The following is an 18,721-nucleotide window of genomic DNA, read 5'->3' on the forward strand; positions in this document are numbered from 1 at the left end:
GACTTTTCGTAGACTCATGCATTGACGAATTTCTTCGTAGTTCGTAGATTTTTAAAAATTGAAAAAAAAATTTTCGTGCATTCGATCATTGACTGAACTTTTCGTAGACTCGTTCATTGACGAATTTCTTCGTAGTTGATTGATTTTTAAAAATTGAAAAACCTTTTTGTCTTACATATTCGTGCATTGACTTAACTTTTCGTAGACTCGTGCATTGATTAAATTTTTGTTAATACACTCTTACATTGATTGAATTTTTGCGTAGACTCGTAAATTGAAATAAGAAACAAAATCTACGAAATATTTTCCTGAATTGAAAAGTAATTCTAATAAAATCTAAATCGGGATATATTTAAGTAAAAGTATAACGAAAATTTGGCATTGATGTCTCGTCCTATTTAACTAGACGCTGTGACAAATCTATGTAATAAGCGTCGAAACGGCAAAACCCCCGTGACAAAATCGCATAATTTCGTACAGAGGCGTGACCCCTTTTTGCGGGGTTTACCCTCGCCATTGTTATAGTTGCAAGAAAATCAGATCAAAAGAACACGTGCACTGCGGGGAATCCTTGTACGATTGTCCTTTCACCTCGTTTACATCATCCCTTATGTTTGTCCTGATTTATCCGAATTTTTTCATTGTCGGGGTGTTGCCCAGTAATAATCTTCTAATATCCAGTTACATACTAAATACTTTATTCCAATTGTTTCCATTTTTTCTTCTTTTTTTTTTTTTTTTAAATATAGACCAATATTTTAATCAAATATCTAAATTTGTGTCTATCAATTTTATTTAACAAATTATAATTTAAACATAACTGTAAAATTTTATTATTATAATATACAACATGGATTTAATTTAGCAATTACTTCTTGCAAACTGCATTATATGATTTAATTGAATTATAACAAATAAATAATGCATAACAATAAAAAGCAAAGTAAAATGTACATTTGGTTTAATTTATTTTATAATAATAAATAAATAATTAACATATAATAATTATAATTATACAACACGTACACATATAATTATATTATAAACTACTTTATAATTTAATATATAATATAATATAATTTATAATCATTTAATTACATTATTATTTGTTCGTGAAAATATATATATTTCTATTTAAATTGATACAACTTTTAGAAAAATGAAAAGAGAGAGAGAGAGAGAGAGAGAGAGAGGGAAAGAGAGTGTATGTTTAAAGTTTAGGTAATGCGATTGGTAAATGTTGAAAGAATGTTGAAGCTTTGATATTTGAGGAAACGTTTGCCATCGTTTGTTCTAGAAAATCACATCAGAATTCTGATCGAGGCATTTCGGCGCCGACGCTTCTAGCATTGATCCAAAGCGTCAGCTTGTAGTTATGGATATAGTTCATATTACCAGGGCCGACGTTGAAGACGTTTCGAACCCTGTTCAAACACATTATTATCTATAATCTCCCGTTCATATTTTATTTGTTAATATAACAATTATTTATTTATTTAAATTAAATCACACTCAAATATATTAAATCTTAAATAATATTTTTAAAAATTTCAAATGACATTTTCGCACAAATCAAAACAACTGTTATTAATTAAAATATTACATTAAATGTCAAATAATTTTTTTACAATAACAATTATTTATTTACTATTACATTTAAATAACATTATAATATATATATATATATATATATATCACATTTTAAATCTTATTTTTGAATTTTAAAATATAACTCAAGCAAATCAAAACAAACGGTTATTAATTAAAACGGTATATTAAATGTCATCTTAAAAGTTTGTTTAATATAAATGTAGTTAGTTATTTAGAAAGAAGAAAAAAAAAAAACCACAAAAAAAAAATTGTTAATTATATGCACCCCTTGTTCTTCTAAGAAAAGCACCACAAGCACTTTCCAAGCTAACGCAATTCGATACAGCAAAATGGGTTCGCCATGTTTATACATATTGCAAAAGGGACTCACGTCAAGTGAGTCCGCTAATATCTATTTAATTAATTCCTTAGGATATTCCCCCTTTTGTGACTTCGAAGAGATCGACGGTGACTCGATCGTTATTCGACAACAATATGTTCCATTGCCCTCTCTTTACCATCAAACATCCCCTTTCGAAAAATGACGAAGGTTGCACGTGCTTGACGTGCGGCCCTTCAAGAAGTTCATCCGTTTGTTAAATCGTCCTGTTATCGCATTATCCGCGTAAACTAAACTGACGACTGTCAATTTAACGATTAGAACGAATTACAATTTATTCTAAACATTGTATCATTTATTTATTTTCTTATTGTTAATATATTATTAGATCATTAAATATGAAATGTCTCATTTTTACATGAAAATAATCCGAGTAATCAGACATTTCATAGTTAATAATCTAATATATAAACGCTTATATTATATAATTACTATATATTATATAAATATTACATATTATTATATATATATATATAATATATTTAGTAGTTTATAATATATTAAAGTATTATATATATATAGTAATATATAGTAAATAGTACATTAAATATATAGTAATAATATTAAAATATTATATATAAAGTAACTATTATATAATATATTATTTAAGTAAATTAATAGTATATTAATTTAAGTAATACTTTATATTAATTATAAAATAGTTTATAATATTATATGTTAATTATTTATTTGTAATATATGTTAATTGTTATAATTCAATTAAATCATGTAATGCAGTTTGCAAGAAGTAATTGCTAAATTAAATCCATCTTGTATATTATAATAATAAAATTTTAAAATTAACAGTGTTTAAAATTATACAGTTATAATTATTTTATTTAAAAAATTCATCTCTACATTATAAAGAACTTTATAAATATATTAACTGTATTATACATTGAGTATATTATATAAAATATTTAATATATAATATATATATACTTAGATCTATTTTCTGGTAGAAAAGATTTTAAAGGGACGCACGTGACCATACATGGTGTCAATAAAAGGATTACACTCGTTCACTTGGAATACTTCAACATTAATCGGTTTATAATAAATCCTATTATAATTTTATATACAAAGTGTCTGAGATTTTTTGGAAAGATCAAACAATGTCAGAATATTTTATGTTCGAAAATAAAACAAAAAGGATTATATAAATACAAGTTATTTCAAATTTTAAACTCTAATAGGAATAATTAATTAATTAATTAATTATCAATATATAAACAATATAAACAATCTTTGACAAATTATCGTCCATCTTAGTAACAATATTTTATTTCAATCGATCGATATTTCCTTTAATCGTTGTTTCTTCCAGACCAAAAATTCTTCGATTTCATTGTCCTAAAGAAAGGGTGGAGAGGGGGTGGGGTGGGAGGGGGTAGGGGGAGAGGAAGAAAATTAATAATCATCATAATAATAATAGACACGCCTATTATCCTGCTACTAACCAATAACAAACTTCAAGCTCGATTTCAAAGGAACATTGTTCTCCAATAAGAAAATTGATCTGTCACGCAAGCGTCAGTTTTGAACCAATCAACTTACATCCCGCTCATAGTTAAACCACGCCCATTGCTATGGTTTCAAAGGACATAGAATTATACGTCCTGGACAAGGATGTTATTTCACAGTTTTCGGATATAACGTGACAGGAGGCACTCGTGAATTTGGTGACGGAACACCAAACGAAGTTTCCATTTTCGTAGCTAAACGATTCTAATATTGTTGACGATCTAACATTTCTATAGGTCCTTTTTTTTTCTCACCCCCCAATTACCCCAATTACCCCAATTACTTTTCTAACGCTTAATTATCAATCACACGGTTTATTTTTTGAGGATAAGAGCTAGTGGGATATGAGCTACACCGAACCGTTGTGGGAGATAAATGGAAATCAAGCACAAGTGAGTGAAATATTTTACAATTGTGTTCGTTTTTTAATTTTTTTTCTTTTTTCTTTTTTTCTTTACATTCATTTACATCAATGTTATCTCTTCTTTTTTGTATTAACACATTTGCGACCGCTGACGTGAATTCACGTCTTTTTAAGTTCTATTCCTAATTGCCGCTGACGTGATTCACGTCATTATACATTTTAAAAATTTTTTATAAATATTAATTTATATATTATATATATTTGTACATATATATATATAAATTAAAAAATTTATATTATTTTATAATTATTATTATTTTTTTTATTATTTTATTATTACTTTATTAATATTTTATGTATATACATAGATATATATATATATATATAAAGTTTATATTTACATATTTATAAAAATTGTTTATATTAAATTTATATTTAATTACTTAAATATAATAATTAAATATTATATATTATATATTATTATATTATTATATTATTATATTATTTAAATATATATATATATATAATATTAAGTATAACATTTAAATATAATATTCAAATAATTCCATTTTATTATATTATTATGTTTTATGATTTAAATATAAATATAAATAATTTAAACTTATATTTATATATTTATATATAGAATATATGTACAAATTATTGTTTTTTTCTTTTTTTTTCAAAATTTCATTATTTTTGCCCCTGTACTTAGTATTAAAAATGAAAAAAATATGTCGGCCGCAAATGCGTTAATGAAAAATTACATTTCAAATATATTTGTACATTTAATATTCTATTTTATTTACAATTATATTCATCCAATAAATGGATAAAGGAAATTATTTGTAATACAAGAATGTCAGGATTGTTCTTTTCATTTTCTTCGTTATCAAAGTGTCAATAAAAATCAAGAATATAGAAAAAGGGTAATTATAGAATTTTATTTTGTCTATAAACACCATAGGTAATTACACAGGAAATGTCACAGTACGTTGGTACCGAACTTGGAAGTTATCCGATGTGGGACAGTTCCGTTTTGTATCAGCCACCACCGGCTACTCATTCTCATGTCAATGAACACGGTTTGTACAGGCAACCCTGTGCTTTGTTACATCAAAGGTATTTATCATTTATTTTATTTTATAATTACGTAGAAACATTCAATGTGTACCATGCTTTTTATTTTTTTATTTTTCATCATACTATATTATCTTTGAGACAAAAAAATCATTACAAATTGTCACACGATACAACGATATACATATATATATATTTAGTCGTTATACACAAAATGGCCGCTCAGCGAATCTTCCCTCGTCTACTACGAAAAAACCAAGACGCAGAGTTGCAACAGTTTCTCAAAGAAGAGCCGCTAATATTCGTGAAAGGCGTAGAATGTTCAATTTAAACGAAGCCTTCGACAAATTACGAAGAAAGGTAATTACAATTCTTTTTTATTATACATTTTGTGATCTTTCCTTGTGTATTAAAAAATAAAATGTCGTATGTATGAACAATTCATTGAAAAAAAAAAAATAATAAAAAATCACATACACACATACAGGTGCCAACGTTCGCTTATGAAAAACGTTTATCAAGAATCGAAACACTTCGTTTGGCAATCACTTACATTGCATTCATGGGAGAATTATTAGGAATCGAACCCACCAGTCCAAAACCAGAATATATACCACGTGAATATTATTTGCCTAATTAAAAATCATCCAATGGCTAAGAACAAACATGTCTTCCAAATCGATCTCATTAGTTTTTCTTCTCTTACATGAATTTTAATATAAAACTAATTGTTGTTATTCATTATTATATGTATCATTTGATTGAATAATTTTCTTGAATTTTAATCGATGAACACACCCGACTAATAAATATTTCCAAAATTTAATTTTAAATATAGACCGTTTATTTGTAAAAACTGGTGCAAGTCCACTTTATCTCGTTTCAACAAAAATTCAACATTTTCATATCAATGGAACAAACTCAATTTCTTTTACCGATCAATTTTAAATTGTATAAAACACATGGACACTTTTTAAGAAATTAAATATTAATCAGTTGTCCACATCAAAAGTTTACATTAAATTAAGCATAATTTTACGTGATATCTTTTTTTTGTTTTTTTTTTTGTTTTTTTTTTTTAAATGGACTTGCAACACTTTCAAAATAAACGGTCCATATTTTCCTTGACAAAAATCATATCGATCTATTAGAAATTTATATCGAACGAAATCTATTTAATCTTCTATTACCAATAATTATAATAATAATAATAATAATAATAATAATAATAATAATAATAATATATTAAATATTGTACAGGAATTTAAAAAGAAAAGAAAAAAAAAAAAGAACAAAAACACAAATGAAGAACAAAGTAATTTTCTCAATTTTCTGCAGTGCATAAACATAATTATTATGCTATACTGATAAAGAAGCGGGTACAAACGTAGTGTTAATGAAATTTAAATGATAAAAAAAATGACGAAAGGAAAAGAGATGGTTAAAAAAAAAAAAAAGAAAAAAAAAGAAAGAAAGAAAGAGAGAGAGAGAGAGAGAAAGAGAGAGGATTTAATTAAAGATGTTAATTTTATATATTTGTGTGTAAAATATTTTTACAAATTTCTCATTAATTCATCTAATTTATTTATTTTAATATTTATCTAAATGAAATATGCAAAAGTAAAAAAACGAGTCAATAGTTCTCATTTTCTTTTTATTTTTTTTTATTTTTTAAATAGAGATTAATATTAACAACGAAGTATTATAAACTCGAGAACCTATGTCTTCCATATTTCAGGTAAATGTGATATATATATAATGTAATGTATTATATTATTAAAATTAATAACAATGTGAGAGATAACATCGAAACAAGTGAAACGTTCATGAGAATTTTTTTAAATTCTAAAAAAAAAAGAAAAGACAAATGTTACGTGCAACTTGTTTTTCATGCTGTCCTATTATAAAATTATAATGTGTTATAATAATATGTAAGAAATAATTATAAAAATAAATTTGATTATCTATGAGAAAGTAAATTTACATAGAGAGGAAATGTGTGAGAAAAAAAGACAATGAAGTTTTTATGTTAATTATTTCGAATTATTGTGCAATAATAATAATAATAACAATAATAATAATAATAATAATAATAATAATAATAATAAATCAAAAACTCTCTCTTATAACCACACGTAGTATTTTGTTTCTTTTCTTTATCTTCCTTTTAAAACAAATATAAATTTATATAGGATTTTCATATTATACAAGTGTTCATATTCTGAATTTTTAAATGTAATTGAATAAGATTATATTTTATTGCAAGATATTCAATTAGTTTATTGTATTGTATAAATAAATCACAAAAGTATGTAGATATATCGTAGATTATAATTACAAGTGGCAATAGCGTCACGTATACAATAATGTTAAGCAAGTGTGTGCATTTATTAAGTGAAAAAGTTCCTAATCTTTTCAATTCTTATAATCTAATCGAATTTCTAATTAAATTTTACAAAAAGTATAGAAAAATGTTAAACTACATATTCTTTTCTTTTTTTTTTTTTGATATAAGATATGATTGATTAATGTAAATTGATAAAAAAAAAAAAACGCAATTTCGATCATTTCCTTACGTGTTAGTTGCTTAAAGTAATAATTTTTCTTACAATGTAAATGTCAATGGTCTTACGTTACAAATAAATAACAAAAGTACTTCTCCTTTTTTTTTTTACAATCTTATTAATCATTAATATTAAAATAAATAAAATAAAAGTCAAATTAATAAAAATAAAGAAACTACGCGTGAATTAATTACAAAGAAATACAAAAATTGAATAAGAAGAAGAAGAAGACTTTTTGATAACTTGATCAACGAGTTTAATAAAATCAACTCAAAGTAATGCTTATTGTTTAATAATTACACGTGTAAGTACGTTTCTCACGTTTATCAAACAAAACTTTGAATGATCTTCTTTCCTTATTATTATGTTAACATTGAAAAAGTTTCATACAAGAAACCGAGATTAATATTTTGTTCAGATTTCTTTTTCTTCTTTGAAATAATACTTATGATATATCCAAGTATAGTTATGAATCAAATTATTCATTATTTCATTTATTTTTGACATGATCGATAGCCAGATGATGAACAACAACATCGCCTGATATTCGTAAAGTATCAATAATGGATGGTTTTAATCTGTGTTTAAATTCGGTTACCATTTTGTTACCCAACCATATTGAAAAGCCTTCATGCTCGCAGCGTATACTAACACACAAGACAAAAAATAATGAATAACATTAATAAATTTGTTAGAAAAAATATGTAAGTAATAAATGTTTTTTGAAGACTTTGTAGACAAATTTTTGTTACAGTAGACAAAATAATTTCAAATAAAAATGATGATATTTACGTTAGTAAAAAGTCACGGCCTGGCATCCAAGCTAAATGACCTTCGTGTCTTTCCTCGTTTCTCCAACAACCATCTACCCAACAATTCATGACAACGAAAGGTTCTTTACTACCGTAAAGAAAACGTGGATTTACATGCAAGGCGATTATTGGATGAGGATAAATAGTATCCCCTTTTTGTAAGTTTATATAAAATCTGTAAGTAAACAAATTATAGTAGATATATTAATATAATGAACAAAATATTGATGCATATATTAATAATCATTCAAACTTACGAATGTGGAAGTAATTTTAATCTTCCTCTGATAAATAAATTGGTACCGAGTTTGAATTCACAACCGATTCTTACATTGATCGGAACTTCCTAAGTTTAATAGATTGTTCTTTTTTAATGAATTATTTTAATACAATTGTTATATTAAAAAAGATATATGTTTAGTCCTTACAAGAAATTCTACGAGAGGGTTGTCTTCTGTCAAAACAAGCGGAGGTGAAGATTTAAAAATCTTTGGGTCGGGATAAACCTGAAGATTTGTTTGATTGAATTTTATATCTTCAAAATGTCCGTCGCATTGAAGATAGCTAATATCGCTAAGTGGAAACCTATATGTAAAGGCACAAAAATGTTCACCATTGACTGCTATCTGTAAACAAAAATATCAAATATATAATATCAAATATCTTTATCATAACAAAATAATAATATAAAATTTGAGTAAACATTTAATAACCTGAAATGCATCTTCCGTGCAAAATATCGTCAAATGGATATAAGAGTTTCGACAAAATATATAATTGCATGGTCCAACTGGAGAACAAGTTTCTTCAAGTTCCCAGGTACCTTTCATTTTTGTATTTCTTACAACATAGCCTCTATCTATTCTTGGATTGAAATGCAACGCTATGTTACCGTTCAGTTTACAATTTAAATTTATTGCAAATCTGTCACATAAAAAAGAAATTGTATTATTTTATATATATTTTTTTTTAAAACCTTGATGTTACCTTAATGACATGACCATATAAAGGTCATATAGGATTAAAATATATATATCAATAATATTTAATAACATTTTTATTGATAATACCTTATCGCATGAACGGGAATGTATCCTGTTATAATAATAGCAGATGTTGGTTTTAATGGTTGCAATATAAGAGGCTTTGCTTGTTCCTAAAAAATATAAAATATAAAACATGTAAAATGAATTGTTTATATATACATATATTTTCTCTGTTCTTTTTTTCTTACATAAAAAGCTGTCAATGTTGGAATAACAATTCTAGGCATTTGCTTGTAATATTATTTTACATTATATACACTTTTTCTTCTGCCTCCGATACGTTCCATTTTTCGTTTACTTTCATTAATTCAATCACATTATTTCCTTTTATCACACAAAAAAAAACAATTTAATCAATTCTTCTTCTTCTTCTTCTTCTTCTTCTTTTCAACGTTCTGACTTTCTTTTTTTCATTATAATAAAATCATTTAATTATGTTTAAAAGTTAAATTCTATTAAAAGTTTGCTTATAACCCACGCGTATTCTCTTTTGAAATGAGATCATCGATATATCGATGTTCGATTAATCGTGTTAATTCATTTATCGATATTAGTAAAACATTGATTTACCGACAGGTAAGTAGAGAACGACGAACAGTCGACATCTAGCGGATAAAAATTGTAATCACTACCCACATTTCGAAGGCAGAAGAAAATTTGTTTATATATATAGATATAGATATATATATATATTTATGTACATAGATAATAGAAAGATATTTCGTTGGTTTAGTAGTGTAGGAGACTATACTTGCTATCAGTCGAATATTTTTATTTACGGTATACTATCGTATATTTAAATGATGAATAATAACTTACGATTGGTATGCTCTTCTCGTCGAAAAAAGAGAAATCCTTGAAAGCATCTTCTTTGGTGTGTTTAAAAATACAATCGTTGGACATTTTCTTGTTATCTTTTTTACGTTTATCACAGAATTAATAATATTCGAATGTGATGCAATGGTGTAATTAATTTAAAATGTTAATAGTATTTTTATAAAAGTCTTTTCCATACGAATATGGTAAATAAAAGAATATCTTACAAGAAAAGAAAAAGTACTGAATAATTTAAATAAAGATAATTTGTGTATAATATCTTTGTATCTATTTCGAAAGCTGGTAAAATTAATCCCGCGTCTAGTATCAGTGTATTAGTGACATGTTTTTAAAATGTTGACGTTTCGAATTTTTCGTAATGATTCGTGCGAATTTGACTGATTCATTGCGTAATTTCAATATGAAACATCACCACTACATACTACCGTATGTTAGCTCGAATACGTGCTTATGTGTACTACTTGATGATCTCAATTTATAAATAGATATTTTATCCGAAAAGACAAGCTTATGACTCTTAACAAGCTACCTTGCCTATCTCTTTATTTATCTTATTAAAAATTGTTTCTCAATCTACTTGCAAAATAAAAAGAATCTAATTTATCTAATGTATATTTTTTTTCTCGGATCATCTTATCTCAGATATTTATTTTCATTATCTTTTTTCACCGTTTTCCATTTAAATCTGCGACGCTATTGGTTGTACCGCGCGATCGATTTTTAGCGCGTAATTTGAATCGAATTTAAAACGAGGGTTCTTTTTTTTCGTCGTATTGTTAGTTTTTTTTTTTTTTTTTTTTTTAATATATTTATTTCAAATGACAATTATAGAGGAGAATATAATATACTTTTTTTTGTCTTATAATAAATAAAATAATAATATCTAATATGTAGATATTAATTATTATATATGTATAATATAATTTGTATTTTTATTTAATCGGCACCGGTTTTCTCTCTCTCTCTCTATTGTATTTTATAAAATATATACACATGGCTTTATAATTAATAATAGCACTTAAAATATTAGTGTAAAGATTAATTAACGACCTGCAATAAAATATTAATCAATTTTGAGATGTGTTACGAGTACAATGAAAATACTTTTTCTTTCTTTCTGCTATCCATTATTTAAATATTGTAACATTTTATATTATTTCACAATCACTTTTTTGACAATAATATTAATTAATAATTTGTATTATTTTTATAATTTTTTTTTTTATTATTGAAACGTTTCCATTTAACATTCTCGTATTTTTTTTTTTCATTTTATGACTAGGAACATTTTAAAAGTTTGTCATTCACAGCGAAGAACATGAAATTACAAATATATCTATATATTATTACACAACATGAAATATATCAATTAAGAACAATGTAAAAGTTTACATCGTACCGATACGAATAAAAGTACACAACAAAACTATAATATTAAAATAATGTTTTCTTAATATTAAAGCAAAAACACGCGTACAATTAATTTCATTTTTTTGCTCTGAAAATAATTAATTAAAGATGAGATTACGTGAAAATCATTTCTTAGTCAACCTTTCTTTGAGTATTTTAGACAGCAGGCAGTAGCTCAGTAAAAATAAATTTAGTTATAGAAAAATATATATTTTTATCTGTTGGTGATATATATGTGTAGGTAATTTTTTTTTTTTTTTGATAAACAAGTCATTGACCTTTCTTTCAATAGATTTTCATCAGATTCGAATATAGATTTTTGTCTAATAATAATGATATTTTTCATAATTAGAGATTTGACAGTCTTGTAGTTATTCATAATGCAAAAGAATTTATATTATTGTAATTAGATTTGTATAATGTGTGTCCGTTTGTGTATTAAGTATTAATTATTGCACATTGTTATTTTTATCTTTCCAAATAATTGATCGTGCCATTTTTTTCCTCGACAATTTGAAGGGAAAACTTACATTTTATTGTCTCTATCATGAAAGATATTATTTCTATTGACTTTGTCATATCGCAGAAGATAAAATACAGAAGAAATTATAGAACCCTTATTATATAAATAATCGATGATTATATCAAACGAATTTTTTAGATATCACGTGGTTCATGGGGATCAGGCAATTTCTGCCAGTTCGGTTCAACGCCCCAAATTTCACGTGCATATTCGGCAATCGTTCGATCGGAAGAGAATTTTCCTGAGGATGCTATATTATGTATCGCCATCTCTACCCATTTGTTTTCATCCTAAAATAATATTCATTTTAATCCTAATGTCCCATAACGGATTATTGAAAATATTCAAATGATTCATTTCAATTACCTGATACACTTCACTGACGTGTTCCTGCATACGAATATAACTTTCGTAATCTGCTAAAAGATAAAATCTATCCCATTTAAGCAAAACATCGGCAATATCTCGAAATTCGTCTGGATTATTAGGACTGAAGAAACCTCCTTGAATTTGATCAATACATTGTTTTGCTTCTGGTAATTTGTTGTAATAAGAATAAGCATCGTAGCCTCTTCTTTTTAAGGCTTCAACTTCTTCAACAGTCATACCAAATATGAATATATTTTCATTTCCCATTTCTTCTGCCATTTCTACGTTTGCACCATCCAAAGTACCAATTGTAAGAGCACCATTTAACTAAAATATTAAATATTTCATTGTTGTTTCATTTAGTAAATTGAATATATATATATATATATATATGTACATAATATTGAGATGAATTGATTATTACCATAAACTTCATATTTCCAGTTCCCGAAGCTTCAGTACCAGCTGTAGAAATTTGTTCGCTCAAATCCGCGGCTGGAATAATTTTTTCAGCCAAAGTAACTCTATAATTTTCTAAATAAATCAATTTCAATTTATTTCCTACGATGGGATCGTTATTGATAACATTTCCAACGCTGCAGATTAGTTTAATTATTTTTTTAGCTAGATGATAACCCGGTGCAGCTTTTCCACCGATTAAAACAGTACGTGGCACGAACGGTGCCGATGGATCTCTCTTTATACGATTGTACAACGTGATAACATGAAGACAATTTAACAATTGTCGTTTGTATTCGTGTATACGTTTCACCTAAACATTATTTCATAAGGTTTATTAATAAATTCAAGGATTTAATATAATATAATATAATGTAATAAAAATTGTCATTGTATTGTTACCTGAATATCAAAAATTGATGCAGGATTTATTTTGACACCGTAATCTTTTTCTAACATTTGTGCCAAGCGTAATTTATTTTCTTGTTTAACTTTAACTATTGCTCGTTGGAAGATCGGATCCTTGGCATATTGTTTGAGTTGTTTCAATTGTTCCAAATGTACAACCCAATCGCTACCTATTTTCTATTAATTTCGTAACAGAGACCAAAATTTTAGTACATTTGTATTTGATTATAATAAAAAAAGAAAAAGAAAACATACTTCTTCGATAATATCAGATAAATTAGGATTGCAAAGAAGTAACCACCTCCTAGGAGTAATACCATTGGTTTTATTTTGGAATTTTTCTGGATCCAATTCATAGAAATCTTTAAATCTGTTTGCAAAAACAAATCATTATAAGCACGATTGCTTATTATTTTTCTATTATTTGAAAAATGATTGAATAAATCCATTATTAAGTACTTACACTGTTTCTTTCAAAATTTCTGAATGTATCCATGCAACACCATTGATGGCATGACTACCGACAATAGACAAATGTGCCATGTTCACCCGTTTTTCACCTTCCTCCTCAATCAAAGACATACGACGAAGACGATCCATATCACCGGGAAATTTGGCAGAGACTCTTTCAAGGTGTAAATGATTAATATGATAAATGATTTGCAAGTGTCGTGGAAGAATACTTTCTAACAGACTAGTCGGCCATCTTTCAAGTGCTTCTGGTAAAACTGTGTGATTTGTGTATGCACATGTTCGAGTTGTTATATTCCAAGCCTTAAAATAAGAAATTTCATATATAATAAATAATATCAATTCTTTCTAATACAATATATTGTTCAATAAATTACAAATGATTTACCTGATCCCATGAAAGGCCTTCAACGTCGATTAGAATTCTCATAAGTTCAGGAATAGCTAACGAAGGATGAGTATCATTCAATTGAATTGCTACTTTATCAGGGAAAGCATCTAAATCGGTTCTATAATGTTCCTTAGATCCAAACTTGCTAGCTTTGTAACGACGAATAATATCTTGAAGTGTAGCAGCTACCATGAAATATTCTTGTTTCAATCTTAATTCTTTTCCTTCGAAGAAATTATCATTTGGATATAAAACTCGACTTATATTTTCTGCCAAGTTACGATCGATGACTGCTTGAATGTAATCACCGTCGTTGACTGAAAAAAAAACAAAAAAGAAAACAAATAAACGTAATTGATAATAGAAATTACATGACATCATTTTTCAAGTGAAAATAAAAATTATTTACAGAATTTCAAATTGAATTCAATCGGTGATTTAGCAGACCATAGTCTCAACGTATTAACCACGTTGTTTTTATATCCAGGAATTGGATTATCATAAGGCATAGCAAACACGACCTATATAAATAAATATATAAATATTAATTATACAATATCATGTGAAATAATTAATGATACGTACTTGCGTGTTCACCCATTTCTTGCCTTCAGGAGTGTCAATAACGTGGCCATAGAAATTAACAGGTAACATAAATTCAGGTCTTGCTTTTTCCCAAGGATTACCATATCTCAACCAATCGTCTGGTTCTTCAACTTGTTCTCCGTTCTTAATTTTTTGCGCAAAAATACCATACTCGTATCGTATTCCATAACCGTATGCAGCTAAACCTAAAGTAGCCATGCTATCTAAGAAACAAGCTGCTAATCTTCCTAATCCACCATTTCCAAGACCAGCATCCTCCTCTAATTCTTCTAATTCTTCTATATCCAAACCCATCTGTAAAATATTATTAATTACAATATTATAAATACAAAAAGTATTATAATAAATATATAGTTAATTATAAATATATAAATATATATATAAAATAATATTAAAAGATGTATTAGTAAAACTTGTATTAGTTCAAATAAATTTATAAATAAAAATAAAAAAATAAAAAAAATATAATTATTTATTTAAACAAAATACTCGCCTGATACATAGCTTCGTCGCACGCACCCTGAATTCCCAGATTGATCATCGTATTTTGCAATGCCCTTCCCATGTAATACTCGAGAGAAAGATAATATACTCTCTAAAAATCAAAAATAATATTTCAGATCAATAAATTCGTTATCATCACTCAAAGATCTTTCTCGACTTATATAATAAATTACGATAGTTTCTTTAAGTGTGATAAATACATTTAATGATAAATATATAATAACGTTTAATAATATATGTATCAATTGAAAATGAATTTTAAAGTCAATTTAAATCATCTATAATAATGATCAGTAATTAGTTACTTTGGAAAACAAGGACATTCGATACGATAGATCACGCATGTGTCTCCTGACTTACTCAAGGTCATGTCAAAGTCATTCATCGAACAAACACACCCGCGATACTCCTCTATTTTTTTGATTATTCAAATAATATCGTAGACATCATTTTCTTTTTATTATTACTAACATGAACAATTTGTGCATATGTTTTTTTTTCTTTCTTTTTTTTTTTTTACGAAATAATTATAAGACAAAATTTTGGACACGTGATAGGACTAAAATAAAAAATGCTATAACATAGGATAAAAATAAATTGATCTTTCGTATTAGGTCACTAACCGATTTGAAAATATAATACAAAAATATTCTTATCATCATAAATATATATATATATATATATATATTTTATTTCTGCCCTCATAACAAAAAAAAAAAAAATAAAAAATGTAATAATCTTTAATGTTTTTATTTAACAAAGTATATACTGAAAAATATCATTGAAAAAGTTTTCCTCTGGTAAGAAAAAAAAGAAAAAGAAAAAAAACTCATATTCGTTAGACGTACGAATTATTTTCGTAACTCGATTTTATTCATCGTCGTTTATTTTTTATTTTTTATTTTTTTTGATTCTTCTTCCTTTTCTTTTTTATTTAAACGAGCTAAATAACACATTATACGATATCTTAAATTAGATATTTGCGAAAAGTACGTTTACTTTATTCGTAATAAATTCGATAATATTATATTACGTTAAACAATTTGTCTGGATTACTAAAGCAAGGAAAAGTACTGAAAGAGAATCACGTGAATATTTAGAATCTATAGATCCAATTTGTTTTGGGATTAAATCCAAAAAGTTTATGAATATATAGTTAAGACTTTCTGGCATTGTATTGAAAATAATCGTTTTGCAATGTGCAAAGTGCAAACACACATCTGATAGAATTTGCAAAATATACTTACAAACAGAAATAAAAAAAAAAAAGAAAAAAGAATACATATCTTTTATTTTTTAAATAATAAAATGTAAAAAAAAAAAGATAATAATATGAAAATATATAAATACGATGGCACAAAAGTATATGAAAAATATGAATTCAAATGTTAGCAAATTATGAACGAGTTCAAAAGAGTCTAATTGAACATGAAGCATTTTAATATGATAAACTTTCAATGCTAGAGTGATGTAATCTCTTTTCATGTTCACAGGGACACTGCATGCCCAAAAATAAATGTTGCACTGTCTTTTTCGTTCATCACTTTCATATCATTAAAAGCATTGATAAATACGTATTATAATAATCGTTTAAATTATTTTGTTAAACTTTGAGAAGTTCAATCCTTTATTACAAGTAACAAAATTACTATCATAATGTTAAGATATATATATATATATATTTTTTTTTCTTTCTCTAATATATGTGCATTAAATTATTTGATTTATTTTTTCTTTTCTTAATGTAAATAACATCTATGAGATAGAGAGAGAGAGAGAGAGAGAGAGAGAGAGAGAGAGTATATTATAAAGAATTGTTGATTATGTCAACGAAAAGATTACGTTGTGAATAAATCATTTAAATAATAATTTTCATCAAAGATGCCTATATAAAATTGGCATTACTATATTTGTTTCTTGACCTACATTTTCAATATCATTTATCATACATCATTGGGTCAACAAGGATAAAAAAAACTGATTACGAGGAGAATTATTTAATACATCATTTATATACTATTTGTTAAGCGTATGATCTTAATGAAGTAACTACTTCATTGAAATCATTTGTTAAATAACGTTATCGTTTACACTTAAATTGAATTTCATTAGAGTAATAATAAGAAATTGAATATAGTTGTAGAAAAAATGATTAAAGCTATATTACATAAAGAAATATTTTATATTCAATATACCATAAGATATATTTTCTTAATGAACCATTTTTAATATGAAACTGTAAAAACTATTTTAAAGATAATTATATTTGATATTTTAATAGATTCTAAGATGATAAAAAGATTGTAGTAAAAGTTAAAAGCATACTTATATAATTAATTCCAAAACTTGAAGAGTTAACCTTGTCAATCTTGTATAGAAGGACAATAATCTTGTGTCAATCAGTTGTAGGAGGAGTTGTACAGGATAGAAAAAAAGGAAGGTAAGGTGGTATAATGATGAAGAAAGAACTAAATATAATTAATAAAGTAAAGATTAATGATTAAAAGACATAAAAAGTATTGTCTTACCTTAGGATCTTTTTCATAATAATATTGTTGTGTTCGAATCCATCTAGATACAAGATTATCTTTGACACTGTGTGCTAAAGCAAAGAAATAATCTCGACTTGTAGCAACGTTACGATCCTTGACTAAAGTATAATGAAGATGCCGGTTAAACGTTTTCTTAAAATTCGCGACATTTTCTACATCAACGATACCACGTACGGAAATTTGTTTTCTCTTCTCGTGATCTTGATCGACGAGCGACATGATGATTTGTTTTAATTACAATGCTTCTTACAAAGTCTTAATATATAATAATTGCAATGATATTTAAAAGGAATTATAAACACTGTACACTTGATGTCAGAGAAAGAATGAAAGAAAGAGGGAAAGGGAAAGAGAGAGAGAGAGAAAGTGAATGACTGACAATGAGTGAGAGAAAGAGAGATAGTATGAGATACTTGTGACGACACATAAGCACTCGCTCTGGCTCGCCGAAAGCGAATAGAACATATTGCCAACAAATAGAGATACATATTCACCTTCTATAAGGTCGCGCATGCGCGTTCACTCTTTCCTTCTGCGCAAGCGCAAAATGTGCTACATTTCAAATTTTACCGCTATTACATGACGATCGAAAACTATTTGATTGTTTAATTTAAAAATTAGAAAATTTGTTCATATTTAATAAATTGAATTTGGTAAATTTAATTATTCAAATTAAAATAATTTGGACTCAGTAATTTATCTAAAATATTTTCTTCGTATAAACGAGACATAATTTTAAAGTAATACAAAATAAAATAATAATAGGTAAATTAATTAAATATTGGATATGGATATGTTTGAAAAATACGGA

The 18,721-nt window shown here is 26.1% G+C and overlaps 3 protein-coding genes across 3 annotated transcripts; 1 reads left to right on the forward strand and 2 right to left on the reverse strand.

The window, feature by feature from the left end:
- The first annotated feature begins 3,581 nt into the window (after nt 1-3,581).
- Nucleotides 3,582-7,753, forward strand: LOC107068586 (48 related 3). Its single transcript, XM_015325159.2, has 4 exons — nt 3,582-3,906; nt 4,846-5,000; nt 5,159-5,318; nt 5,446-7,753. The coding sequence occupies exons 1-4, from the start codon at nt 3,859-3,861 to the stop codon at nt 5,596-5,598; spliced, it is 516 nt and encodes a 171-aa protein (XP_015180645.1). The 5' UTR covers nt 3,582-3,858; the 3' UTR covers nt 5,599-7,753.
- On the reverse strand, nt 7,445-10,993 carry LOC107068584 (galectin-4). The gene is made up of 7 exons (XM_015325156.2): nt 10,200-10,993; nt 9,405-9,490; nt 9,048-9,258; nt 8,763-8,960; nt 8,592-8,680; nt 8,315-8,509; nt 7,445-8,169 (listed from the first exon to the last, which is right to left on the reverse strand). Exons 1-7 carry the CDS (start codon nt 10,281-10,283, stop codon nt 8,013-8,015), a joined length of 1,020 nt encoding a protein of 339 aa, XP_015180642.1. The 5' UTR covers nt 10,284-10,993; the 3' UTR covers nt 7,445-8,012.
- Nucleotides 10,994-11,130: 137 nt separating this feature from the next.
- Nucleotides 11,131-18,367, reverse strand: Glyp (glycogen phosphorylase). The gene is made up of 11 exons (XM_015325160.2): nt 17,887-18,367; nt 15,348-15,449; nt 14,834-15,148; nt 14,658-14,769; nt 14,246-14,565; nt 13,850-14,160; nt 13,642-13,756; nt 13,381-13,563; nt 12,944-13,291; nt 12,517-12,846; nt 11,131-12,440 (listed from the first exon to the last, which is right to left on the reverse strand). Exons 1-11 carry the CDS (start codon nt 18,127-18,129, stop codon nt 12,285-12,287), a joined length of 2,535 nt encoding a protein of 844 aa, XP_015180646.1. The 5' UTR covers nt 18,130-18,367; the 3' UTR covers nt 11,131-12,284.
- Nucleotides 18,368-18,721: the final 354 nt, after the last annotated feature.

The sequence above is a fragment of the Polistes dominula genome, unplaced genomic scaffold, assembly GCF_049000335.1.
Source record: "Polistes dominula isolate Pdom_NZ unplaced genomic scaffold, Pdom_raw_medaka contig_18, whole genome shotgun sequence".
Classification (NCBI taxonomy): domain Eukaryota; kingdom Metazoa; phylum Arthropoda; class Insecta; order Hymenoptera; family Vespidae; genus Polistes; species Polistes dominula.

Bases quoted from the DNA above. Each gene is read 5' to 3' on its own strand.
- LOC107068586 (XM_015325159.2), top strand. From the start codon at position 3,859: ATGAGCTACACCGAACCGTTGTGGGAGATAAATGGAAATCAAGCACAA. The intron at 3,907-4,845 runs GTGAGTGAAATA...TAAACACCATAG, and splicing joins TAAATGGAAATCAAGCACAA to GTAATTACACAGGAAATGTC. The intron at 5,001-5,158 runs GTATTTATCATT...ATATATATTTAG, and splicing joins TGTGCTTTGTTACATCAAAG to TCGTTATACACAAAATGGCC.
- LOC107068584 (XM_015325156.2), bottom strand. From the start codon at position 10,283: ATGTCCAACGATTGTATTTTTAAACACACCAAAGAAGATGCTTTCAAG. The intron at 8,961-9,047 runs GTTATTAAATGT...TTTTGTTTACAG, and splicing joins GCACGGAAGATGCATTTCAG to ATAGCAGTCAATGGTGAACA. The intron at 8,681-8,762 runs GTAAGGACTAAA...TATTAAACTTAG, and splicing joins ACCCTCTCGTAGAATTTCTT to GAAGTTCCGATCAATGTAAG.
- Glyp (XM_015325160.2), bottom strand. From the start codon at position 18,129: ATGTCGCTCGTCGATCAAGATCACGAGAAGAGAAAACAAATTTCCGTA. The intron at 15,149-15,347 runs GCGAGTATTTTG...AATATTTTACAG, and splicing joins GCGACGAAGCTATGTATCAG to ATGGGTTTGGATATAGAAGA. The intron at 13,292-13,380 runs GTAACAATACAA...AATAATGTTTAG, and splicing joins CATCAATTTTTGATATTCAG to GTGAAACGTATACACGAATA.